Source organism: Sarcophilus harrisii, chromosome 2 (assembly GCF_902635505.1).
Source record: "Sarcophilus harrisii chromosome 2, mSarHar1.11, whole genome shotgun sequence".
NCBI classification, from domain to species: Eukaryota; Metazoa; Chordata; class Mammalia; order Dasyuromorphia; family Dasyuridae; genus Sarcophilus; species Sarcophilus harrisii.
Window position 1 is genome coordinate 220,215,380 of NC_045427.1, and position 27,464 is coordinate 220,242,843.

The following is a 27,464-nucleotide window of genomic DNA, read 5'->3' on the forward strand; positions in this document are numbered from 1 at the left end:
ATTAAACTTTTTCCATTCTTGAGCCCTTTTTGCCTGAGAAATTTTTACTTGACCCCAGGTATATAAACATATAAAATGGGTATACAAATCAAACAAATACTGATAATAAGTTGTAATTTCATGGCCCCCACATTCAGTTATGAGACCCCATATGGGATCAAGAACTACAGTTTAAAGAAATTGGGTGCTAAGCAGTGAGGATACAAAGAATAATTAAAAGCCTCCCTGCCCCTCAACGAGCTCACAATCTAATGGGAGATAACAAGCAAACAAATACATATAAACAAGGTATAGGCAGGATAGAGAGGAAATAACATTGGGAAGGCGCTAGAATGAAGAGGGGTTGGAAAAGGTTTCCTGTAGAAGGTGGGCTTTTAAACCGGATTAATGGAAGCCAGGGGAGCCAGTAAGCAAAAATGAGGAGGGAGACTTTCCTGGTGTGGGAACAGCCAGAGAGAATGCCCAGAGCAGAAAGATGGAGTGTCTTATTGGACCAATACAGAGGCTATTGTTACTAGATTAGAAACTATATGTTGGGTATTAAGGTGCGAGAAGAATGGAAAATAGGGGAAGGCCAACTATGAAGGGTTTTAAGAGCCAAATAGTCTTTATATTTGATCCTGGGATCATAAGAGAGTTGCCAGGTGGTAGGAAAGTGGCAGGCCTGGAGTCAAGAAGGTCTGAGTTCAAATCCAGCTTTGGACACTTAGTTACTCTGGGGAAGTTATTTTAACCCTGTTTTCCTCAGTTTCCTCATCTGTAAAATGAGCTGGAGAAGAAAAAGACAGTGACTCTAGTGTCTTTGCCAACAAAACATGATGAGTAGGAAACAACTAAAATGACACAACAACAAACAATAGAGCCATAAGAAGTCATTATAATTTATTGAAAAGGGAGGTGACATGGTCAGACCTACACTATAGGAAAATCACCTTGGTGACTGAATGGAGGATAGATTGGAGTGGGGAGAAATGAGGCAGGCAGACTTACTGCAGTTTATTAAAGCAAGTCCCCAATAGTTAATCACACAGGTTATTGGTATTTAATTATTTCAAAGACAGCATCAATGAATGGCTTTGTTCATTTAACCCCTCCCTTGTCTTTCTCCCCCTGTCATGCTCCATTCAGTAAAATTTAGGAAATAGTACAAATAATGAGTACTCTTGGTCAAAGACCTTATCTCTGTTTTCAAGAGTTTCCTGTAGCTTTATTATACTTGGATTTGATTTAAAAAAAAAAAAAAAAAGTTCAGTATTTACAGTCTTTAGTTAAATACCTCTCCCCTTAACCTCCATCTTTCCAGGCTCTAAAGTCCTGATTTGTTTCATCCGTCATTGTATACCAGTCCTGTTCCATTCTTCTGTGGAGCATTCTCTGGATGTGGGTTTTCTCATTTTCCTGTGTAAAAGGAGCTCCCAAGTGGGAAAAGCTGGCTCCCGGCTCCCCTCCGTCCTCTGAAAACTTCTTCAGCAGCCCCAAGCCAAACTCAAATCAGTACATGCAGGCAAGGGCACTAATCCTGGGCTTTGGCCCTAGTTGCCCTGGCCTCAGGACAGCATGCCTGCCTCTTTCTTCTTGCCACACCCCCTGCTTCCTCACACATGGCAGAGTATTTCAACAGCTTGTGACCTTCCTTACTTCCAGTGGTCAGAAGCTCGTGGCCAGTTGCTGCCCCTTGCCTTTTGGCAGGCAGCACGTAGAAATGGACTCGTTCTTCTCCAATGGCAATGGCCAAACTTCAGGCATAAAAAGGAGCAAGAATCTCTGGTCCTAGGGAGGCTCAGCCAGCAGATCCCCCAAACCGTTGACCTCCTCATGAGAGAAGAGTTGTCATAATGAAACGGAACCAATCAACCTTGGCTCTGGTAAGGACCTTCCCAAGAATAAACCTTTCTCTTCTCACTTCAGACATGTCCCAGGAATTTGGAGAAACTCTGCCAGATCTCCTAATGACTAACAGGGCTGGACCTAAGCCAGAATTCATAGGATCACAGGCTAGGAGCCTTTTTTAGGGACATAGGGACATCCCTCTTGATCATGGGTGAGGAACATCTCACATCTTCAATTTCCTAGGTTAAAAATTCTGGGGACTGATGTCCCAGGTGTACTTGGAGCAATAGTTGTTTGCAGGATTAGCCAGAAACGTTTACTGAGGGTCAGGTTTTTCTCTGGGCAAACCCCAACCTCAGGATGCAAGGTACTGGTATCACTTGGCAGAGGAAAGGCCTTTCTCTAGTGAACACCTCCTGGTCTTGATCCCTTGAGACATATGATCAGTATTTACCCAGAGCACACCTCCAAGGAGGGGACCAAAAATGAATGACTGAATAAAGCATCCATTAAGTGCTTACTATATGCAGAACAGTGCTAAGAGCTGGGGAATATAAACAGAAGATTATGACAGTGCCTGCTCTCAAGAACAACACATTCTAATGGGGGAGTCAGCATATGGGAGGTTTCAGTTGCAAATTCCATGGAAAAATCCCATGGTCCTTAGGGTACAGCTGCAAAGCAGATGTCAGTGCTTATATTTTAATATCTTTTCTAGTGTTAAAATCTTATCTGTTTCTATGGAACCATTTGGCAATGGCAGTGGTTTGGTGGACAGATTTTCCTTTCTGGGTCTTTAATAAATGTGATTATAGCACTGCATCTTCCATAAAATCTGCCTCCCAGGATGATGGCTACAGGCTCTGGCTATTGCTGTCCCAAAGGTTCTTAAGTTCAGTGTCCGGGCAGTCTGCATCATGGTCTGAGAGGAGTTGGTGGTCAGAATGGTAATAGTGACCCAAGTCACTGGCCCATGGTCTCTCAGGGTGCCCTATGTCCATTAGTTAACAACTGGCAGGGATAACCTTCCCCTCTCTATAGAATCCACTTGCACAGAAAATGGACCTGAGGGCTGGGCTGGAAGTAGGATCGATGTTTTGAAGTATGCTGCCATCTCCAGGGCTTCTCTGCTCATCTGTGCATTGGTAGCTGCTGATTGGCAGTTGTGGCTAATAATGTGGAGTAAGGTGGGTCCCTTCTCCACAGTTTTTCTCAGTGGGGACGTCAGGGTCTTGTATGCAAACAGTGAAGCAGTTTGAGGGACACCTCTATTTTCAGGGCTCTTGTATTCAGAGTACTGAGCTGTCCCAGGTCTAAGGGAAGATGGTGGTCAGGGAGGTGGTGGTGGTTTGGTTTGCCCAGCACAGGATGCCTCCTATTTCTGTCATGTCACTCCACTCTGCTAGGAAGGAAGTGTTCTCCGGAGAGAATCAGCCCTACAGCATTCCTTCTGTACATATAAACCCAAAGAAGAGAAGAATGGGGTAGGGAGAAAAAAGGAGAGTGGGGCATGTTTGTGGGGAGATATGATTATTCTCAAGTATCTTTAGGACTATCACATGCAAGGGGAATTAGATTTGTTCTGCCTGGATCCAGACAGAACTGGAGCAATTAGGGAATGTTCCAGAGAGGCAGGTTTAGGCTATATGGTAAGGAGAGGCTCATTAACAAATAGAACTCTCCCGAAGTGGAATGGGTTATCTCCAGGATTAGCTCCAGTGAGCTCCCTATCACTGGAAGCCTTCAAACAGAGTTTAGATAACCATCCCAAAGTATGGGGTACTGCTCATTTTTTAACATACGGGTTGGATTGGATGTCTGCTAAAGTATCTTTCACATCTAAATTCTTTAATTCAGAGATAATATAAGACAGAGAAAATGTTGGATTTGGACTCAGGTTCTGGATTCAAATCTCATTCCTGTTACTTATCTACCTGTGTAATCTTGAGCAAAACATTTTCCCTCTCTAGATCTCAAATCCTCATTTGTAAAATGAGGAAGAAGGACTACTTGATCCACAAAGCCCCTTCTGGCTCCAAATCTTTAATCTTGAGATCCTGTGATCTTGTTATTTGTTGATGACTAAGGATCTTTGCCAGATTTCTTTTAAGTGCCAGCTAAAATCTTGTCTTCTATAAAAAGACTTTCCCAGACCCCTTTTGTGCTATGGATTCCCTCTGCTGTTCTCTTCCCTTTGGGTTATCTATAGGTATCTTGTTTGTTATATACAGTTAATAATATATTTTCTCTTCAAGGCCAAGGACTGTTCTTGCCTTTCTATCTATTCCCAGAACTTAGCACAATAACTAGCCTATCTGTTGTTGTTGTTCACTTATCTTAGTCATATTTGACTCTTCATGACCATATTTGGGATTTTCTAAACAAAGATACTGGAGTGGTTTGCCATTTCCTCATTTTACAACTCATTTTACAGATGAGGAAACTGAGGCAAACAAGGTCGGGTGACTTACCCAGGGTCACACAGCTAGGAGGGTAACTGGGAATAGATTTGAACTCAGGTTTTCCTGACTCCGGGCCTGTTGCCCTATCTACTGTACCCCCTAGTTACCCAACCTGCCACATAGTAAAGGCTTAATAAATGTTTGTTGATTTGTCTTGACTCGGGGTGAATTTGGGGTAGTTTGTTAGGGTGAACTGATTAATGGACCCACCTTCAGGAAGTTATTGTTTCTTCTTTAGCCTAGAAGCTCCTGAGAAAGAATTTGTCTGTTCTGAGTCAGGGCTACCTCCAACATACCTGAGGAGTCCCAGATCTGGCGTATGGCAGGAGGAGCCAGAAAATGTGCTGCCCACTCTGACATGGGCAGCCAGTCCCGAGCATGCTTTGCCCTCCGGCTCGGACAGGGGCATTCCTGGTGGCTAACAGAGATGACTCATGACCTAGTCCTAAATCAGCCTGGTCAGCATTTGGACAGGGCAGCCCTGTAGCTTCCTGTGTGGGCAGGCTGCTGCCAACTGTTTACCATCTGGTAGGAGGGCCAGACAGGGAGACCTGGGGATTCCCCCTGGTGGTGGAAGGCAGCATCCTCTCTCCTGATTGCCTTTGACTAAGACTAATTCTACTACAAACAAGGAGAGAGAACAGGCTAAATGGGAAGCCAGAGAGTCCTGAGAAGGTAGATGAGCAGGGATGTTTAGGACTAAATGAAGTCCTTGATGGGCTCTTACAGGATCGGCACCATAAGGGCACCCAGATTTTATTTGCTTTCATGCATGATGGAGCAAGGAAGAGAAGAGGAGAAGGGGAGAAGAGGTCAGCTACAGGGATAGGGGCAAGTATTCCTTGTTCAAAAGAGTACCTACTATGTTCCAGGCAATGCACCAAGTGCTGGGGATACAAGTGCAAAAAAGGAAACAATCCCCACTCTCACAGACCTTAATGGAGAGAGACCACGAGTACATATAGAAATATAAAAGTGAATAAACACAAATTTATAGTGAGTCCTTTGGGAACAAAGGAGAGGTGCTTGAGCTGCATCTTCCTTTATTGTTTGATTGAGTGCTATTCTACTTTCAAGCAGTCCTAGAACAGGAAGGAATTTTCAGAGTTGTGTAGTCCTTAACCCTCATTTTATTAAGGGATTATTTAGTAATTATCATATATTAATTATTTTATGAAGTTCACCTCATCCAAGGTCACACAGATAGTAAGTGGCAAAGGCAGCATTTGAGCACAAGTCCAGCAGTCTTTCCCCCAGAATATGTTGTCGCCTTTGAGTTGCATGAATTTGATATAGGTGACAGTTTTCAGAGGAATCTTCAATTCTTTGTTTATTTTCTATGTGACTTAAGTCACTCCAACTCTAGGCCTCTTGGTTGAATTAGACAGTTTTCCAGGCTTTTGGTTTCAGGATCCCTTTACTCTCTTTTTGTTTTTGTTTTTTGTTTGTTTGTTTGTTTGTTTTGCTGAGGCAGTTGGGGTTAAGTGACACTTGCCTAGGATCACACAGCTAGAAAGTGTTAAGTATCTGAGACTAGATTTGAACTCAGGAGAACTTTCAGGGCTGGTATTCAGATGCCTTTATTAAAATTAATTAATAAAAAATAATTGAGAACCATCTTCATCCACCGATAACTTTAGTTTATATGAGTTATATCTATTGATAATTATCATATGAAAAATTAAATCATCCTAATGTTATTATGAAAATTATTTTTGAATTTGTAGACCTGCTGGACATCAAGGATGTCCAGAGGACCCCATGTCACATTTTGAGAACCACTACATTAGATAATCTCTAAGGTCCTTTCAGCTAGAGGCCTTTGGGTATCATGAAACAAATATGAACTTGCCCTGAAAGCATAAAATCAATTTTGTAATCCATGGTATAAAAATAGAAGAAGAAATTAAGACAAATTCAACTGGGAGAGAAGTAGTCACTACTGGGACATGTAGCTGCTGAGTGAATTCATGTTAAAATTCAGTGCCCTGAGGCATTGCCCAAATTACCCTGCCCTGGTTAAGACTAATTCCAGATCTAAATTTTCTAATCCTGTGATCTCTGTGATTTGTCTCTAATACTTGTATAGCAAAAAGTTTGACAGCAGGAGTTGGTAGAGAGAAAAGGCTTACAAATGGTGATTTCCAGTGATTTTCATTACTGTCTGAGTTTCTAAAATCAACTCCCCTCCCCACCCCCACTGTCTCTAGAAATAAAGGGAATTACTCATTATTAAGCGATCAAAAAAACATTAAGTGCTTACTATGCACCAGACACTAAGTGCTGAGGATTTTTAAAAGGTCAAAAGGCAATCCCTGCCCTCGAAGGAACTTACAGTCTAATGGAGGAGACAACATACTAACAAGTATATATAAACAAGCTCTGTACAGGATAACAGAGGAAAGGCACCAAAATTAAGAGCAGGGAAAGGCTTCCTTTAGAAGATGGGACTTTAGTTGGCATTTAGAGAAAACCAGAGAAATCAGGATTTAGGACTGCATTAGATACAGGCCAGAGTCCTTGAGGAAATTGCCCTGGAATATATTTTCCTCCTTGCCTGATGCATTTCTGGGCTAGAGACAGCAGGGGACCTAGGTCCCAGGGCTTTAGGGGTACAACTGTTGCGATGTCAGTGACTGAACAGTAATTTAGGGAGGGGCCAGGAAAGCATTTCCACCAGATGTTGCTAAATAATGATATGCAGCTTAGCTCTAAATAATTAGAAGGAAAAATGAGTCCCTGGTGATCTATCTCATCTCTTCATTTCCCACCCTTCAGGCTTTTTTTTTTTTTGTGTGTGTGATTTCTCTTATCCTTTCAGAGAGCCCTGGAAGTTCATTTTAATCTGTTTCCACCCCCACCCCCCAATTCTGTGCCTATGATTTCACTCACCAATGAGTCCTCGGTGTGGAAATTCTTTCCACCAATGCAGATGGGCAGATCATTATTACCAATGATCTTACACATTTTTATGGGACTCTTTGAGGTTAAGTGAACTATCCAGAGTCAAACAGTCCACGAATATCAGAAGCAAAACCTACACTCAAGTCTTCCCGGTCCAAGGATGGCTTTCTATCTATACAACCAGCCGACCTCTAAACTTATTTTCACCTGGATAAAAACATGTCAGGGAGGGGAGAAAGTGATTTTTTTTTTTTAAGCCCCAGCCCAGAATACCCTGAGATGTTCCTGAAGATGGCTCTAGAAATAACCAAAGGGTATAAAATCAATCTAGACTGTCAGAAGGCCTTTAGGGCTCAGGCTGGAATGTGGCTTAGGTATACCTAGACCTTGGTGCCATTGCCCCTTACAGCCTGGGGCAGGAAAGAAGAATTCACCTGGGCATTAGAAGACTTGTTCAAATTCTTTCTCTCTGGTTACTATGTATATAACCTCAGCAAGTCCTCATGTATTAAATAAAAGGGGAGACCGTGTGATTTCTAAAGGATTCCTATTCTCTAACATTTTAAGAATTGCAGTAAAGCAGACTGCTCTTGGGTAGTACATTGGGAGCCTTTCTCATGGCTCTTCCTGAAAATGGTTTACTTTTTTTTGTGTGTGGTGGGTTTTTTTTTATAATACCTTTTTATTTTTCAGAATACACGCAAAGATAGTTTTCAACATCCACCTTTGCAAAACCTCATGTTCCATATTTTTCTTTCTCCCTCCTTTCTCCCCTCCCCTAAGACAGCAAGTAATCCAATATAAATTAAACGTACAATTCCTGAAAATATTTTTAAAACCTCACTATCTGCCCCATTTTTTGTCTTGCTCCATTGACCTCAAATGAACCATGCCTGTAGGATCGTAGAATATAGAGCTGGAAGAGTTTTCAAAGTCATTCAGTCCAAACCCCTCTTTTTACAGATGAAGAAGATCCATAAAAATGAGATGGATCACCTGCGATCATACAGGAAGCTAACAAGGAGCTAGGATTTGGCTGAGTTCAGGTCTCTGATGAAAAACCTCATTTTTCTACAGTGCTACACACAAAGTCACAGTCCTGCAGTAATCATGGGAGACTCAAGAGGATACATATTGGCTCCCACTGATCTGGGCTCTTGAGAATCTAGCAGGCTATCCTCACCCAGTGATAATAGTAATAATTGTCATTTTTGTAGTTCTTTAAATTTTCTAAATCTATGTTAATATAGATAATGCTCTCATTTGGGGGCAAGTGGGGGGCACAGTGGATACAATACTGAACCCAGAGTCACCAAGATTCATCTTCTTGAATTCAGATCTGGTCTTAGACATTTATTAGTTGTTTGACCCTGATAAATCAGTATTTGTCTCAGTTTCCTCATCTGGAAAATGAGTTGGAAAGAAAAATGGCAAAGTACTCTAATATCTTTGCCAAGAAAACCACAAATAGGGTCACAAAGAATCAGACACAGAACTTGGCAATAATCTCATCTGAGCTTCTTATGAACCCTTATATATTTACTATGTATATATAATATACATATATTAAAGTATATTTACTTCAAAGAAAATATTATTATCTCTATTTTCTGATGAAGGAGGAAGAAAGAAAATGAGCATTAATCAATCCCCTGCTATATGCTGATTACTGTGCTAAGTGCTTTTATAAAGCACAATATTTATAATATTATCTCATTCAATCCTCATAACAGTCCTGGGAGGTAGGTGCTATTATGGTGCCCATTTTACAGTTGAGATGAAAAATAAAATAGCAAGGTACTTCAGTATCTTTGCCAAGAAAACTCCAAATAGTATCACAAAGAATCAGACATGACTGAAAAAAACTGAACAACAATTACCACTTATCAGCATAATAAATGCTTGTGGATTGAAATGAGTCAAAAAACCCAAGTTCACATCTTGACTCTGCTAATTAACCAGTCACTTAACCAGTGACCTCAGTTTCCTTGTCTGTAAAATGAGTAAATTGGACTTGGTTGTTAGTAAAACTGGAAGAGGGGGCAGGAAGAGATAGGCTATGAAAAAGGGCATTTTCTTATCTGTTCAGAAGGCTTCTTTCCCTTTCATCTCTCAAGCCAGATAAAGAGGGAACAAGGCCCTAGTGATAATGTGAGCTGCCTCAGGAAAGGAGCATCTCCCAGAGCACAAATCATATTTCCCCTAATTGGGTTTTACCCTTCTAATCCCTATTATGGGTCATGTTTATTTCCTGAGAGCTCTGCAAAGATTGGACAAAGTCAAGAAGATTAGTCAGGAAAATATGTAAGGCGAGGAGGGGGTTTACCAAACAGCACCTGTTATCTCTTTGGGGCTGCCTGGATCACAGGCCAGGAGGTGACTGAGTTTCCCTGCTGTTTGTTTATTCTGGACAGAGCTGCTGCTGGATGCTTGGGAGGGACTTAGTGGGGCTTAGTTATAAAGGTCAGATGGTAAAGGGAAACAAAAACAGGTAGACTATATTGTATATTTCCAAGGCTGTTTAGGAAAATTATTTTTTTTAAACTTGCATAAAATGAAATGAGCAGAACCAGGACAACAATGTGCACAGTAATAGCAATATTGTATAGTCATCAGCTGTGAACGACTTACGTATTCTCAGAAATATGATGATCCAAGACAGTTCCAAGGGGTTTATGATGAAAAATGTCATCGGCCTCCAAAGCATACTATTGTTTACTTTCTTGATTTTTTTTCATGTTTTTTTTTTCTTTTGGTTCTGTGACTTTTTTTCACAATATAACTAATATGGAAATGTTTTGCATGGTTGCATGTGTATAACCTTTATCAGACTGTTTACCATGTCAGGAAGTGAGGAATTGAGGAAATTTGGAACTCTAAATTTTAAAGAATGAATGTTTAATTGTCTTTACATGTAATTAGAGGGAAAGAAAATATTAGTTTTAAAAAAAAAAACCTGTGTAAATTATAAACTACAAAATAATTTAGAGATTTGTATTAATGAAACTTAATCAAACAGTAATCAATACTTTCTTAGCAGGATCCAAGAACTTAAATCTTCTGATTCCAAGTCTAGCATTCCATGTTCAGTACTTTTCTCACCTGTAAATATTATTTTAAAATTTAAATATAGTTTTAAAAATTCACAACCGGATTAAGAGTTGTTCCTTAGGGATCATGTAACTGTGTCCTTCTCTTTTTATTATCTGTGCTCTTGATTCTCCTCTCTCCTGTGTCAGGTGGAACAAATCTTGTCTGAGTTCAGGCTACAGGAAGAAGACCTAAAGAAAGTGATGAGGAGGATGCAGAAGGAGATGGACCGGGGCCTGCGGCTGGAGACCCATGAAGAAGCCAGTGTGAAGATGCTCCCCACTTACGTGCGCTCCACCCCCGAGGGGTCAGGTAGCTACAGTCCCATAGATATGAAAGGGCTCCCATTTCCTAATGGGCTCCTAGTTCTGTGATTCCTTAAATCTACACCAGGTGGAGCTCTCCTTACGTATAAGATTGTAAAAGACCATTGAGAGGAGGGAACTGCATACATTTGCCTATGTCCTGATTATTGGTCTGCTCTCAGTTTTACTGATCCATGACCTTGGCCACGGTCTTGTTCAGGGATGATCAAACCCTGGATTTCCACCAAACTCACCTCTATGCACCTGACTGGGTCCATAACTTGTAAATTAACAAATTAATCTTCAAAGTTCTCTTCTGAGATCTCATAGGGGTGCAGAGGTAATCTGGGATCCTTAATAGCTGTGCCAGCAGGGCACAATAAATTGGAAGGGTTTTGTACCTGGGTGGGCCAACAAACAAGAGGTCTTTTATCTGACGACCTCGCCTAGCTAAAGGTCAGAGGAGCTGTCACCAGATTTTTTTTTCCAGCCACAAAATCTTAAGATGATTGTTTACAAATGGAATCCAAGTCTACGTCACAGATAATCAAAATAAGAATTAGATATGGTGGAATTCAGTGTAGTTTGATTATCAAAACTGGTCATCTGCTTAGGGCCTTCTTCTTTCCTGGTAGGAAAACCCATTCATTCATTCATGTACTTACTCATCCCTTCATTGGTTCACTCATCCATCCATTTATCCATCCATCCATCCATTTACTCATCAATTCAACTGATTCCAAAAGTTTTCTTTTGGTATGTTTTTTTGATTTCATCAATATAGGGAACCCCAGTTGTGGAAACATCCTTCACTGATAGAAATCAGCAACTGATCTATAACTCCTACTCTTAAAGAGCTATCTGGGGTGGAGGAAACTTGCACAGGATTACACAACTGATAGGTATTAGAAGCAGGGTCTAAACCCAGGCCTTACTGACTCTAAGGTTGGCCCTTTATGACCCTCAAGCTGAACATCATCAAAGAGTTTTGAATAAATATAAGGGATGCTTTGATTTGTCTCAGTAAATCAGCCTTTTTGACTTGTTCCCAGCCTAGTCTCTGAAATAAGAGCACTAGTTTTCTTGGGCCTTCCTGGGGAATATTCGGCGCTGCCCAATGCTTACTCAAACTCTGCTTTTTTTAGATTCTTTGCTGATTTCCTTATTCTTCTGATTTTAGTATCTACTGATTTTCAATATCTACTAATTCCTCTATGCTTTTGTCTTCTCTGAATCTTTCTTTCTCAGAAAAAAGCCATTTGACAGATTTTCACCCACAGCCCCATCCTACCTCCTCTGGTCTTCCCTACTTGTGTCCCTTTCAGGGGGTGATATTTCTTTCCTGGGAACAATTTGTCCCACTGACCCTTCAGTCCCCTAGTCTATACTTTGACCCTCCGTAGCCCTCCTACCACTTACTATTGTGACCCTCTAGTGAGAGCATCTCATCCCACTGTGCTGGTAAAGGGCCTGCCAGGGAGTCAGGAGCATACAATCGTGGCCCTTATCTCTGGTTAGCTGGTTCTCTCTGCTGCTCTTCCCTGGTTCTGATCCTTCCCATCCTCAACTTCAAGTATCCTTCAAGAATACTCACAGATCTTGTAGATGTGGATCAAGCCCTCTGTGAGGAAGTAAGGCCATGTGGCACAGCTCCACATGAGAGAGCACTAGCTCCAGAGTCAGAGAACCTGGATTTCAATCCCAGCTACCCGACTTACTACTCCCTGTTTGACCAGGGAAAACCATTGGACCTCTGTTGGTTTGGTTTCCTCATCTGTAAAAAGAGGGAACCGACTATATGACCTCAGAGGTCCCTTCCAGCTCTACATCTATGACCAATGACTTAGCTTCAAATTCCAGAACAGTTACTTACTCCTATAGGATCTTGGACAAGTCTTTTATCTCTGTAAGCCTTAGTTAAGTCCTCATCAATAAAATGGAGAATTAGTTTTCTTCCATATCTAAATCCAGCCATGCTATAGTCCCTGGGGAAATGACCACCCCCACACACATACATTCTTCTGGCCCATCCCTTATTACATCCTTCTCTTTCTTCTCTGAATGTGTGGCATCCTTGCCTGTATCCTGGGCCTTTTTCCTGCTCCAAAATTAGTTTCCTGGTCAAGACTAGAAGATGGTTTGCTACATCCACTCTGCAATACAGGAAGCATTTAATGAGTGTCTTGTTTCTCTTTTGGGTTGTAGAAGTGGGAGATTTCCTCTCCTTGGATCTGGGCGGCACAAATTTCCGGGTAATGTTGGTAAAAGTGGGAGAAGGAGAGGAGGGTCAGTGGAGTGTGAAGACAAAACATCAGATGTACTCCATCCCTGAGGATGCCATGACAGGAACGGCAGAAATGGTGAGGACTGGCCTGGAGTAAGACATCTAGTCAAGTGTGTCCTCTCCTGGGGTCTCAGGGATGACAAGGGCCAGAGCTCAGGAGGAGCTGGGATGACCTTGGGTCCTCCCCAATAACTAGTAGTCTCATGGAACATTCCTCTATTGGGAAAACTCTCCCAATTCCCTGAAGGAATGGCTTCAGAAGGAGAATTTTGGACTTGATTCCCAGAGAGAGTGAGTGGCCAAAACCCAAGGAGCAGCTGCATAAAGGAGTTCACTGAACTGTGGAAAGAGCCTGGGATTCAGAGTCAGAGGACAAATTGGAATTTAATCTGAACCATGACATTGTCTAACTAGGTGGCTGGTCAAACAACTTGACTTTTCTCAGTTTCCCTGCCTGGAAAATGGCAATTGGAGATGGGAGAGAAATGAAATAATACTTAAACTACCTACCAGATACCCACCTTCTGTAAGGAAAGAACCCAATAAAATATGCTTGTGCATCATTTTTATTATGTTAACATTCTGCAGCCAGATGCCAATAGTCATCATTCTTAGGTGAGAAGGGAAGGGAAGGATGCTTTCTCTTCAGACAAGATATCCCAGCACTGATTCCACTCCATTTATCAAATATTTGTTAAGTTTCTGTTGTTATCAGGCACAAGCCTAGGTACTGAGGATACAGTATAAAGAAACAACCCAACCTTGAATCTCAGAGAGCTTCCATTCTTCTAGTCACATCCAACGGAACTCTAAGTCCATAAATACAAAGTCATTTCAAGAGGAGATAGTAGGATATCACGGCACTGGGCCATGGTACTGTTATTACTGCTCCCTAACTTTAGATCATTGTGCAGCTGAATGGCCACAGATGAGAGCACAATTATACATCTTCTTCTCGTATCTGCCAGAGTCCCCTCCCAATGTGGAGCAGACTTTGTCCCTGGGAGGAAAATTCATCTTTGTTTTAGGGCAGGCATGGCCTTCTCTCCATTGGGACTTACGGCATCCTCTATGTTCTTGTGCTTCCCAGCTATTTGACTACATCTCTGAATGCATTTCTGATTTCCTGGACAAACACCATATGAAACATAAAAAGTTGCCTCTGGGCTTCACATTCTCCTTCCCCGTGCGGCATGAAGACATTGACAAGGTAGGTATTTGGACCAGCATCCTCTGACTCCGGCTCCAGCATCCACTGGCCTTTTACAACATCATTTGGCTCCAACTCCAGCATCCTTTCCGCTACAATGTGTGGCTTGATATGAACAACAGGTCTTCGAAAAAGAAACAAATTGTTCTTAATCCCAAAAGAACTTATTCAAACTCTCTTTTTTTAAAAATGTGAATCTCTGTCTCTTTTTTCAGTGTCTCAATGTTCTCCTCCTTCTATATAATGGTGAGATAACACCTGTAGTAAACTACATAATGGGACAATCTCTTGTTTCTTTTATCTTCCACTCATATCACTAGGTAGTTTGGTATATATTATATTTTAGGTATATAATAGTCATCCAATAAAGATCTATTGAGAGAGTGTTCCCCTCCCATACTAATTTTTTTTGACTAGGTAAAAGAGACCATTCTTTGCCTTATTTCTTACCTAGCCTTAATCACTGAAAAGAGATAAAGGGAGACTTGGGAAAGATCTTAGCTTAAAAAGGTCAAGGCCATCTTCAAAAGTCCTGATCAGTATCTTACCATTGACTCAGATGGCCCTGGAGGAAAGAATGAGGCCTCCCTTAAATACAGTCATCACGTCCTGGATGTCATGGTGCTCTTTGAGAATGGAGGACAAACAACAATTGAGTGAATGAATGTATTGATGTGTGTATATAGTAGGTATGTGTGTATCCCTGATGTGAAGTTACTAGAGCTTCTTAGCAGGGGTGAGTGGGAGCCCGGTTAGACTCATGAGAACTTATTGTTAAATTTTCAGCATGAGCATTTACACTTTGGAAATCAGCAAACAGTTACAAATACAGACTCAATTTATTGCTTTGTTGATTGTGTAACTTAAGAAAGTGGTGAAAAAATATCGATATTGCAATTTCAATTTAAAAGTGTGTCTTGTATGTATGTACATGTTTATATATGTGTGTATATATACATATACATATATATATATATATATAGAGAGAGAGAGAGAGAGAGACAGAGAGAGAGAGAGAGACAGAGAGACAGAGAGACAGAGAGAGACAGAGAGAGAGACAGAGAGAGAGAAAGGAGGTGGGGAGGGAGGGAAGGAGAGGGAAAGGGAGAGGGAGCAAAAGAGGGAGAGAGGAAGAAGAAAAAGGAGAAGGGGAGGGAAATGGGAGAACTGGTTATTAAACATTTACCAGCATACTACTGCTTCTATGAGAAAAGTTGCTCATGATATCTGTTTCTTGCTGCCCTGAATATAGTTTCCAGTAGAAGGACTTGTTTAGAGAAGCTCCATATACTTCCAAACTAGTAGACAGTAATATTACAAATGGTTTTCCTTCTCCTCAAAGGGAATCCTTCTCAACTGGACAAAAGGCTTCAAAGCATCAGGTGCCGAAGGGAACAACATAGTCGGGCTCTTGAGAGATGCTATCAAGCGGCGTGGGGTGAGATGGAAACCTTGCCTATCAAGTTACCCAAAGCTCTCTCTTCTCCCCACCCCTCAGTGTTTCTGGCCTGTGAACTGGGTGATCTGCTCAGCTCTACTGTCCCTTTCAAGCATCCTTCTTTCTTTCCCACCATTGCCTCTGAGGCTAGGGCAATGTTTACCTTGGGAGCACTGCCTGGTTTGGGAGGAAAAGCCCTGACTCAGCAAGAGCCCCTTTCCCTCCTGCACACCCCTTCCCCCCAAATTAATCATTGCAGCCCCCTCTTCCTCCCTACCCTTACTCCTCCTTGGGTGCTCCATCTCCTCATGCTCCTGCTTCTCTGCAGGACTTTGAGATGGATGTTGTTGCCATGGTCAACGACACAGTGGCGACAATGATTTCCTGCTACTATGAAGACCGCCAGTGTGAGGTCGGCATGATTGTTGGTAAGAAGCTCTCTCCTTGTGCCCCATGTACTTTAGGCTTAAATATTCAAATACTTTTCAGAAGCTGGAAGGTCCTCTGAGAATTACCTCTCACATCTAAGGCCATGTTCAGTTCTAGAAGGACTAGACAGCTTTCCCACTTGTTCCTGCCTTTCTATTTTATTCTCTCTTCCATTCCCTAGACTGCTAGCTTCTTTCCCCAGTCTCGTCCTACCCTTTTCTCCACTCTGTGCACCTGCACAGGACACCTCTCATGCCTGGGAGGCACTTCCTCTACATCTCTCTTTTTCTGAGATCCCTCTGGTCCTTCAAGACCCAGCTCAGATGTCCCTGATCCTTCACTTAAAAAGTGGTATCTCTCCCTCAAATTTCCTTAGACTACTTTTTTTAAATTATAGGATTTAGAACTGGGAAAGACCTTAGTGATCTCCTAATCTGACCCTCTCCTTTCACAGTTGGGGAAATTTAGTCATACAGGGGTTGAGTAGGTTTGCCCAAAGTGATACAAATGTCAGAGCCTGAACTGGAACCCAAATCTTCTGGTTCAAAATCCACTGCTATTTCCACTAAAGCATGCTGTCCTCCTTAAGCTCTCCTCTGCCCTGACCCCTTTCAGGCTGCATTTATATTTTATCATAATTTATATTGATTTTATAGCCACTTGTTAGATCGTAAGGGCAGGTATGATGTTGCTCTTATGTTTGTATCCCCAGTGCCTAGCACAGTGTCTTGCATCCAGTAGGTGCTTACTAAATGCTTTTAGAATGAAATTTAACTTTTCTCTGTTTTAGAAGACTCAAGTCATTTCTCAAGTGGATAACAACATAGACAACTGGATTTTTGAACAAAAATTTTCCCCCAACAAATTGAATGTGCCCCGCTCACATTTTCCCAGATGAGGGAGGTTAATTAAAAGTAATGATAGTTCAGGCTACCTCTGAGTCATAACTAAGGCAAGGTGAATGGGGCTTTTCCTTAGGGCACCCAGTTTAGTGGGCACTCATAGTATTCAGTCATTAAACAGCTTAATTAATTAGACTAATGAATTAAAATAGGAAACTAATAGAGGGCTGGGTTGATCTCCTCAAACACAGATCTATGCACAACAACCCTCTGAGTTCTGAATCTGAACTCAGACTCAGAGTGCCAGAAATCTGTCCTGCCCACTGCAAACGCCATTGTGACCTCCCTTACAGCAACTGGCATCCTGGGATGAATCTCTGTATGCACTCACTGCATCTCAAGCCCTAAATAAAAGCTCATTGTGTAATAATTGACCTGAACATGGTTTCTTAATTTCTTATCCCTAATTTTTAAATTGTGCTTTACCTGAAAAATTTTGCCTTTCACCAACTTGAGTGAGCCTTTGAAAGAGTTGAGTTTTAGATTATACCTAGGGTTGTGGTAAAAAAAAAAAAAATAGACCACTTTTTTACTAATTATTTACTAATTATTTTACTAATTATTTACTAATTATTTTTACTAATATTATAAAAAGTATATTATTATTATTCACATTGATCTAATTATTTAAGATTTGTAAGCCATCACCTCTTACTTGATTCCACATTTAGAACTATGTAATGATTTTTATTTTATTTATTTATTTTTTATTATAATAACTTTTTATTGACAGAATATGTAATGATTTTTAAAGGTCATATTAGTTCATATTCATTAGAAAAAACATTAAACAAAACAATTAATTCTGAAAAAAATGAGCTATTTATCTCAACTTAGACTTCTCAAATCTATGGATTGGCCCTGGTTGTCTCAAACCAGTGCTCTACTTATCTTAGAAACCAGACCCCAGCTTGTGGGAAAATTTGGGTCCTTCATATGATGCTTGACCAAATCATCAATTAATTAACAAGTATTTGTTTGAGCATCCTATATTCCAGGTACTGTGCTAGGTACTAGAAATATAAATTCAAGACTGAAATAACTCCTGCCCTCAAGAAGTTTGTGTTCTAATATAACAAAATACAATATAACATAACATAGCGTAACATAGATATGCAATGATGTGCTAGTAGATGTTTAACAATCAGCTTTTCAGGAAATAAGTTTTCACACACTTTCAAGTTTACTCCACATTATTAACATTTTCTCCATCACTTTCTTAAGTCCAGACAATCAGCAAAACAGTAAGTCCTGATTTGTGACTTGCCTATTTCCAAGGTATAAGTGCCGGCACTAAAATTTTAACAATTGGCTTTTGCAAGAGTCCATAAGGGATAACTCCAGCATACATCTGCATGCAGGGGAACGGTTGCAAGGAAGGCAGTTTTAATCCAGGCAGTCATTGGAACTGTGAGTGAAGCCTTGGGATGATAGATTGTCATGTCATGTAGACTAATGGCGATAGTATTGATCTGAATATTGTTCTGAGTGCAAAAGACAGAGGAGGAAGGGTGACTGGGCAGGTGGCTGGGCACTTCATAGACCGGCCTGATGAGTGGCTGAGGCAGGCCGGTCTATGAAGTGGACTAGGTGAGTTTTCCCTTCCCCACCAGTTAAGACAACTCAACTCCAGGGAGCTGCCAAAGTTGAAGACGTTACCTCTCCCTTGTTTGGGCTGTAGGGAGGAGTAAAGCATGGTGTTGTGACCAGCCTTTATGTGCATATGTGACAGAGTGGACTGGAGATCCAGTGGCCTCTGAGGTCCCCTCCCACTCAGAGACTGAGGATGCTTGTAGACATACATGGGGAGAATAGGCTACAGCACTGGGGGAGAATAGAAGGCTAAAGAGATTTCCTCCTCTGGTAAATGAGAGTTACTGCCACCCTTTCCCAAGGATGGATGAAAGCTCAACAAAAAGCTTGATTTTGGTTTCTCTGGGCCCAGAGGGAAAAGTCTGTGGTCAGAAGGAAAGCCGCAGTAGCATCCCACGAGACACTGTTCCTTGGAGCTGTGAGCTCCAGCTGGGATAACTGTGAGCTCAGAGAGGGGAGGCTGAGTGAGACTGTCTTGTGGGATCTGTCAGGAGTGCCCTGGTCTCCTGTTTCCCCCACGGTTCTCCTGGGAACACCCAGCACTCAGGGGGCTTCTCTGAGTCTCACACAAGGTCTGTCTCTCCCTAGGCACGGGGTGTAACGCCTGCTACATGGAGGAGATGGAGAACGTGGAACTGGTGGAAGGGGACGAAGGCCGCATGTGTGTGAACACCGAGTGGGGAGCCTTTGGGGATGCTGGAGAACTTGACGAGTTCCTGCTGGAGTATGACCGGGTGGTGGATGAGACCTCCCTGAACCCCGGTCAGCAGCTGTAAGGACCCTTTGGGCATAGCTCCCTGATTCCCAAACCCTGCTCAGCTCCTCCCTGACGCAGTCACGTGACCTCTCTCCCAGGCAGCCCTCTCCCTCAACCTTGCCCTCCATCCTCCTTCACTATCTGGCGTAAAGTGAGATGCTTTTACTCTGATATTGCTGGCTGAGTTCCTGTCACTGGTACTCATGCATTTAAATTTAACGGTAATTCTATCTTTGAGGAGATATAGGAATTTCTCCTTATATATTCCTTTCATTGCTTCCTTCTGTTCCCCTCTCCCACATTCTCCTTGAATTGACTTCTGGAGGAGATTATCTATCTTCCAGAAACAGGTGATAGTTCACCTGCTTACTTTGGGGAAAGTGTCTAATGTATGTATGCACAACGTCTCATTCCTTACTAAGAAGCATGATTGAATGCTTCTTGGGCCAGATATAGAATATAAAGGCCTCATACTAGGGCCTGGCTTTCAGGACTAAGCTGGAGGGCTCCTGGCATGGAAAGTTACCAAGGATCTGGAGCAGTCAGTATGTCTCACATGTCCGTAGAGCTGAACAACTCCTAAAGCTATGGGGCTCAAATGCTTTAGCATCTGAGAATGAGAAGCAAATTTAAAAACTTTAAAGCAAAAATAATAATAATAATTCAAGTCTTTCTACACAAGATGACCTTGCAGTCCTGACACAGTCCAGGAGCTGTCATGAAATTCATCTGTGTGAAAGAAGCTTTCTGTCTTATCTAACCTTCTGCTTTCTATCACCTCTCAAGTGTGCCAGACCCAGAGATAATTATCTTGTTTTTAAATAGCTCTTGGGGAAGGAGGGTTTATATAATCTCCCTTCATGCTACAGATTAACCAAATCTTGGAAGAAGAAAAGACAACCCTAGAAATCATCTATCACAGCTCCCTTAGGATCTCACAGATAGTCACTGACAGAGCCAGATCTGAAACCCAGGTTTTCTGACATCTAGCCTAGGGTTCTTTCTCTTTTTTGGAAAAAAAAATGTTGGGGCAGCTAGGTGGAGCAGTGGGTAGAACACCAGCCCTGAAGTCAGGAGGACCTGAGTTCAAATGTGATCTCAGACACTTAACACTTCCTAGCTGTGTGACCCTGGGCAAGGCACTTACCTCCAATTCCCTCAGAGGGAAAAAATGTTATTAATACTCTTAATGGAATTCAATTATTTCTCTATAATCCTCCTTATCCCAAAGAAAACCTCCCTTCTCACAAAGATTTACACTGAAACACCCCACACTGATCCAGGGACCATGTATGACAGTCCACGCCTCATCCCCTAATGTGCTCCACTACAATCCCCCCTTTGTAATAAAGAAAAACAAGAAAGCAAAACCAGAAAATGCTGAACCATGTCTGTCCACATCTGCTTCCAGTGTTCTGTTTTTTCAATTTTTAAAATTGGTATTCTTTTTTTTTTTTTTTGCATTCTTTGCATTCTTTTTTTTTATCTGCCTTCTTTTCACAGATGAAAGAAACCAGCACACATAGCCACACGATATCCTTTCCTTTCCCATAAATCCTTTCTCACCCATAAGTACATATACACCCTCTGAGGGTCACTCCACTTTAGATCTCCAGAAGTCATTGAAGGTCCAGGTACCTAGATTTTTGGGCTCTCTGCTCACTTTGGCAGTACCTATATTAAAAATGGAATGATATTAGATTGGTATGGTCTCTGTACAAGGATAACATGAAAATTTTTGAAGCATTCCCTGTTTTTCAAAACAAACCAAAAAAATACCTTGGTTATTTTCCTATGGGATAGGCCCAGGGCTCTGGTGCTAAAGGTCAGGGAAGTGAGAGAAGGGGAGGGCAGGGGTAGGCACTTTGGGTTCATTTGAATGACTGTGACTGTCACTTGATGACCAACGCTCTCCTTCACCCACACAGTTATGAGAAGATCATCGGGGGCAAGTACATGGGGGAGATCGTGAGGCTGGTTCTACTGAAACTGGTAGATGAGAATTTGCTCTTCAACGGGGAAGCATCTGAACAGCTGAGGACCCGGGGGGCCTTCGAGACCCGTTTCGTCTCCCAAGTGGAGAGGTATCTCACCACCCTATGTTCAGTCATCTTGTCCCCTCAGGTCCCATAGGGAACAGAGTCCTAGGGTAGGAACCCTCCCTCCAGACAGCTCTCTCTATGGCTAGCTAGCTCATAGATCTTGCCCTACTATGGTTCCTGTGTGTGATCTTGCCCTACTATGGTTCCTGACTTTTTTCAATTTGTACTCAACACCTTAGATTTTAGGTAAATCTGAACTAATACATTTAACTGAGTTAAACTATCACTAACCAAATGACCAAAGAGCACAAAAATAATATCCCCCAATAATGGATAGAATGCTGATCTTAGAATCAAGAAGATCTAGATTCAAATTCTGCCTCTGACACAAGTTTGCTGTGTGACTCAGAGCAAGTCACTCATCCTCTCAGTTCCCCAGATAACAGTCTAGGATGATCAGTTAAAGACCAGTTGCTAATCTATATCAGTGGAGGTAATTTCTACATTGGGAGTTCCCTCAGCTAATAAAATGTTCCACATGGATTTCTGGTCTCATTGAAGTGTGTTTTCCCTCCAAGGATAAAGATTGAAATCCATCCATGCCTATCCGTCCTATGGGATTCTCTAGTCCATGTCTGTGTATAAATTCAACATGATACTCCACCCAGGGCATCAAAGAACCTTTTCATTTTTCCTTGACATCTCAAGAAATACTATAAGGACATTATGCTTTAATAAAAGGATAAAAGTTGTTCTATACCAATAAAAATCCAGATCAAAAAGACCACTTCTCTCCCTGCAAAGTCCTCCCCCCATCAAAAACCAAAAAATCCTAACTCAAACAAAGCAAACAATATTAGCCTGGTTGGCCTGTCATTTGGAACTCAGCAGACTGAATTTTGAGATGGTTGTTTGTCAACCCAGTCACATACACGTGCTCACATACTGAGAGAGAGAGAGAGAGGGAGACAGAGACAGAGACAGAGAGAGAGAGAGAGAGACAGAGAGAGACAGAGAGAGACAGAGAGAGAGAGAGAGAGAGAGAAAGAGAGAGAGAGAGAGAGAGAGAGAGAGAGAGAGAGAGAGAGAGAAGGAGAGCATTATCTAAGGCAGTGGATTCAACACTAGCTCATTTGACAAGTCTTGCTTGCTCTGTGGGTCCCCCAGTATGTCCTCTGTCTTCCCTCCCACAGTGATTCTGGGGACCGAAAGCAGATCTACAACATCCTGAGTACTCTGGGACTGCTTCCCTCCACCACAGACTGTGATATTGTGCGCATGGTCTGTGAGAGTGTCTCCACCCGGGCAGCCCAGATGTGCTCCGCAGGGTTAGCAGGTGTCATCAACCGCATGCGGGAAAGTCGCAGCGAGGAGGTCATGAGGATCACCGTCGGTGTGGACGGCTCTGTCTACAAACTGCACCCCAGGTGAGCCCCGCGGCCCCGCCCCAGAGATGCTGGTGGCAGAGGTAGATAGCTACAGCCACTCCCGAGCCACTGACAGTCCTGAGATGAATTGGAAACTCAAGAGCCAAGGCTGTGAGCAGCAGGAAAAGGGCGAACCATACATGTCAAGCTCTCTCAATCTGCGGTCTTACCTTGGTGTCTTACAGCTTTGGTCATCAGATACAAATCCTTTCTAATGCTTCAGCATTTCAGAGGAACTTTCCCACGTGGAAACTGTCTCCACTGATATACATCCTCTGCCGGCCCTTAACATAGTCAGAGAGAGTCACCTGGGTCCTAAGTGGGTAAAGTGGGGATAAGTCCATGGCCACATAACTCAGGTGTGTCAGAGGCAAGATTTGAACTTGGGCTGACTGAAGGGCCAGCCATCTCCAGCCTTGAGCCTCCTCACATCACCTTTGGACTCTCTCCTGGGTTCATAAGTGAAACTAGAACTCCTCCCCCACTTCCTGAATTGGTCTGGAAAGCCCCTTTGCCACCCTTCCGATGTCAGCATTCCTCTCCCTCCCTTTTCCTGCATCAGCTATTAGAGCCTCTTTGTCAGGGCACAGATGTGGAACTGAACTCGTCCACCTTCTCCGCTTTCTTAACAGACCAGAAGGCTTGAAGGAAGGCTTTCCAGTTAATCAGTCAATAAGCAGTCCTAAGCAACTCCCTTGTGCCCAATACTGTGCTAAGCTCTGGGGCTCAACCAACAGTATTTGGTGAAGGGAGAAAGGAAAGGGGAAAACCAGTCTTTGGTTTTTATTCCATTCCTTCCCTTTATTCCTTCCTGATCCTCTCTGCCCCTTTTTCAGTCCAAAATCACAAAGAGGGGAAAGAAGTCTAGTCAAAGTCGAACTTGGGCAACATTTTAGCTTCTCTACAACTCGAGGACTTTGTGTGGTTCTGAAGCCAGAGGAACTGAGTTTAAACCCTAATCTGATGCTTAATAAATGTGTTATCTTGGACAGGTTACTTAACATTCCTGGGCCAAAGTTTCCTCATTTCTAAAATGAGAGGGTTGAACTAGATGCCTCTGAAGTGCTTTCCAGACCTATTAACCTTTGAATCTCTCTGGGCTTCAGTCAATTGGCAAGTATTTATTAAGCACCTGCTATGTGCCAGGCTCTATGTTAAGTGATGAGGATCCCCCTCCCCACCCAAAAGCAAAATAATGGACGTTCATACTCTATTAGAAGGGACAACAACTGTGTACAAACAAGATATACAGAATTAAATGGAAATGCTCAGTAGAGGGAAGGCACCAGCATTAAGGGCAGCAAGGTGATGCCATAGTGCAAGCACCAGGCCAGGAGTCAGGAAGACTCATCTTCTGAGTTCAAATCTGGCCTCAGACACTTACCAACTGTGTGGCCCTGAGTAAGTCGTTTAATCCTGTCTGCCTCAGTTTCCTCATCTGTAAAGTGAACTGGAGAAGAAAATGGCAAATCAGCACAATATCTTTCCCAAGAAAACCTAAGGGAGTCACAAAAAGTTATAGACGACTGAAAAATGACTGAACAACATCAGTAAGGAGGATAGGAAAGGCTTTTTGTAGAAGATGGGATTTTAGGGGAGACTTGACGGAAGCCAGGGAAGGTAGGAAGCAAAGATGAGGAGAGAAAGAGAATTTCAGGTCTGAAGAATAAGCAATATTTCAGTCCTGCTGAAATAATAGCAAAGCAGCCATTCACTAAATTGTATGATAAATGGGGGAAATAAGACTCCAAAGGTCAGAGCAGGGTGGATTATAAAGGTCTTTAAATGCCAAATAATGGATTTTGTATTTGTTTATGAAGGTGATAGGGAGCCACTGTACTCCCCTGAATAGAGAGTGACAGGACCAGACTTGCACTTTAAGATTAATTTGACAGCTGAGGTGAGGATGGATGGGAGTGGGGAGAGGCTTGAGGTAGGGAGAACTACAAGCAGGTTGCTTCAATAGTCTGGGAAAGAAGCAAAGAGGGTCCCTACCAGGAGAGTGGCAATGTCAGGGAAAAGATGAGATATTACAAAAGTAGAACAGACAGGACTTGGCAACTAATTAAATTTGTGGAGCAAATGACAACTAGGAAATATAGCAGTGCCTTCAACAGGAAAATTAAAGGGAATGAAAGTGTCATAAATATTTGAGAAATATGGAACTTCCTTCTAATTACCATTAACAAATTGCCAAAGAGCTATCATATTTAATTTTCCTTTAGGTGGTTTGTCTATCCTCTGTACTTCTACAGAATTCTGTAGGTAGAAAGAGAGAAGACAATGAGTTCAATTTTGGACATGTTGAGTTTTAGATGTATGTGGGCTAAAAAGTTTAAGCAGTCCAATAGGCATTTGGAGATGTGAGACTGAAAGTTGAGAGAGAGGTTAGTGCTGAGTAAAGAGAGCTGAGAACAATTAGCATAGAGATGATAATTGATTCCATAAGAGCTGATAAGATCACCAAACAAAATAGTACAGAGGTAGAAGAGAAGTCCAAAAATATTAGTGGGTATGACAAGGATGAAGATGAGGGAATTATAGAAATAAATAGGATATTAGAACCTAGAAGAACCAAGTTCCCTAAAGTAAAGCTCTAAACAAGAATCAGAAGGAACGATGCTGAGAAAACCAAAGAGAATGGGCTACAAATACTTCTCTCCAGTTCAAGACTGCGCAAAGAGATTGCAGAATTCTATAGGAACACAGAGGGTAGACAAACTACCTGAAGAGAACTTTGGAAAAATTAGATAAGAAAGCTCTCTGGCAATTAGTTAATGGCAACTAAAAGGAAGGTCCATATTTCTCAAGTATTTAAAAGTTGGCAATGTGTCGGGTGACAAAAATCATACAGATGTGGAAAAGCAGAAAAGGGTGTAAACATGAAAGAGAACTGAACGAGCTGGCCTTTGAGGCCCTTCTCAAGATCCTATGATCTACCTGGCCACTTTGGGCCTATGTTTGAGAGCTAACTGAACAACTTCAGGACAGAGGGAAGCTGAAGAGTCCGGCAGATAAGGAGGATGGGGATGGGGCGGCTCCTTCCACCCTGCCGGGGACCCCCTTTCCCATTATTTCTCTCTTGTGTCTCTGCAGCTTCAAACACCGATTCCATGCTACTGTGCGGCAGCTGGCCCCCTGTTGTGACATCACCTTTATCCAGTCAGAGGAGGGCAGCGGCCGGGGGGCTGCCCTTGTCTCTGCCGTGGCCTGCAAAAAGGCCTGCATGCTTAGCCAGTGAAGCAGTGGAGGCCCCCGCCTGCCAGGGCAGCTGCCAGGGCGCGCTCACAGCAAGCTGCTCCCCAGCTCCTCAGGCCTTGACTGCTCAGGACAGAACTGCTCACCTGAAGGAGGCTGGGCCTTTGCTGATCATGAGTGCCCGGGAAGATTTACTCTTGGGGGTTGTTCCTTCTCCCAAAGGAGAAAGCTGAGGGTGCAAGGCAGCTTGTTTCTCTCCATGCAGCGGCTGATGGCCTCTCCACGGATGGGGGACTTACCCATCTGTGGTAAACGGGCACAGTACTCAGCTCAAGGAACCCCCCCCCCATAAGGACCAGGGGGAAAGACCTGGCAGAGAAGGAATGGCTTCAAAGAGATCCATAACTAGGAATTTTTGTGTCTGGATCAAGGGAAAGGATGCTGGGGGAATTCACTTGGGCTGCGGCCATCAGGGAAAAAGAGTACTCCTGGGTACCGCCAGATTTCTGTGCTGCTGAAGGGCTGACTTGTAGTGGGTGGAAGTGGGCAGAGTAGGGGGAAACAAAGCTCAACCATTGGGGAAGGAAGTATGTCCCAGGACCGGGCTTTCAGCAACCTCCACGTTCTGGTGCCCTGGGACAAAGTCTTTGTTGCTCTCTCATTAAAAGCTCTGACCTTAAAGAATGGCCTCTTACACAGCTCTGCCCAAGCCCACCACTTTGTGTCTCCCTCTTCCATTTCCTCATACCTCCCCACCCCCACAGCCCACCCTCTCTTCCTAGCCAATAGCCAGGCCCTTGATTGAAACCCATTGGCAGCCAGGGAGGGTCTATTCCTGGTGTGACTCTAGCTTGGTGCAGGGAGGCCACAGCCGGCTTCCTTTTAAATGGCTGACCTGTGGATGCCCCATGGGGCAAGCTCCTGATCCCTGCCAGTCTGCCCCCTATGAGGATCACTGGGCTGTACTCAGACTCAAAAGATTCTCCCCTCTCTCTCTCCTGGGTCCCAGAAGGCAGGAACCTGAGGACTTCAGTCCTGAGGGTGTTGGGGGGAATAACCTACTTGTGCCACCGAGAGAACCAAAGAGCACAGATTCCCTGCATCCTCAGGTAAGGCGGTCTCACCCGGGTGGGCCTTGGTCCTTTTTCTCAGTATGGAAATACACTCAGTAATTTAAAATGAGCAGAACCTCAGCAAGAGGGAAGAAGTCATCTGGCACCTTCCCCAACCCCGATCCCAGTCTGGCAAGTTGCATGAGCCAGGGGGTATCCCTGTGTGCCAGAAATATACCACCGCAGTCTGGCCACGATGCACAGAAGGACAAGGCCCCCTGCCTCTCTCTGAGCCGGAAGCCCGTGTGTCTCCCTGGGGCTCTGATTGTAAGAGCCTTCCCAAGTCACTCTCCAGAGGAAGGCCCCGGAGCCAGCCTTAGTACCGGTCTCCCCTGTAGATTATATACCCATCGAAACACAAAACACACATACGTGCAGCCCAGGCCTTCCTTTCCACATTGTGAAGCCAGCATACTCATCACGCTCCTTTCCAATTCCTTCCCTGATTGTCTTTTTATTTTTAAATAAAGAAAAATTTGAA

At 42.9% G+C, this 27,464-nt stretch overlaps 1 protein-coding gene and 1 pseudogene across 1 annotated transcript; both read left to right on the plus strand.

Moving 5' to 3' along the window:
• The first annotated feature begins 1,535 nt into the window (after window positions 1-1,535).
• GCK (glucokinase) lies at window positions 1,536-27,464 on the plus strand. The gene is made up of 10 exons (XM_031951537.1): window positions 1,536-1,865; window positions 10,436-10,598; window positions 12,797-12,951; window positions 13,966-14,085; window positions 15,428-15,523; window positions 15,852-15,951; window positions 19,036-19,219; window positions 21,133-21,288; window positions 22,440-22,673; window positions 25,770-27,464. The coding sequence occupies exons 1-10, from the start codon at window positions 1,836-1,838 to the stop codon at window positions 25,912-25,914; spliced, it is 1,383 nt and encodes a 460-aa protein (XP_031807397.1). The 5' UTR covers window positions 1,536-1,835; the 3' UTR covers window positions 25,915-27,464.
• LOC111718600 lies at window positions 20,864-20,962 on the plus strand (annotated as a pseudogene).

Coding starts and splice junctions, on each gene's coding strand:
- GCK (XM_031951537.1), top strand. CDS start 1,836: ATGAAACGGAACCAATCAACCTTGGCTCTG. Junction 21,289..22,439: donor TTCGTCTCCCAAGTGGAGAG/GTATCTCACCAC, acceptor TCCCTCCCACAG/TGATTCTGGGGACCGAAAGC. Junction 22,674..25,769: donor GTCTACAAACTGCACCCCAG/GTGAGCCCCGCG, acceptor GTGTCTCTGCAG/CTTCAAACACCGATTCCATG.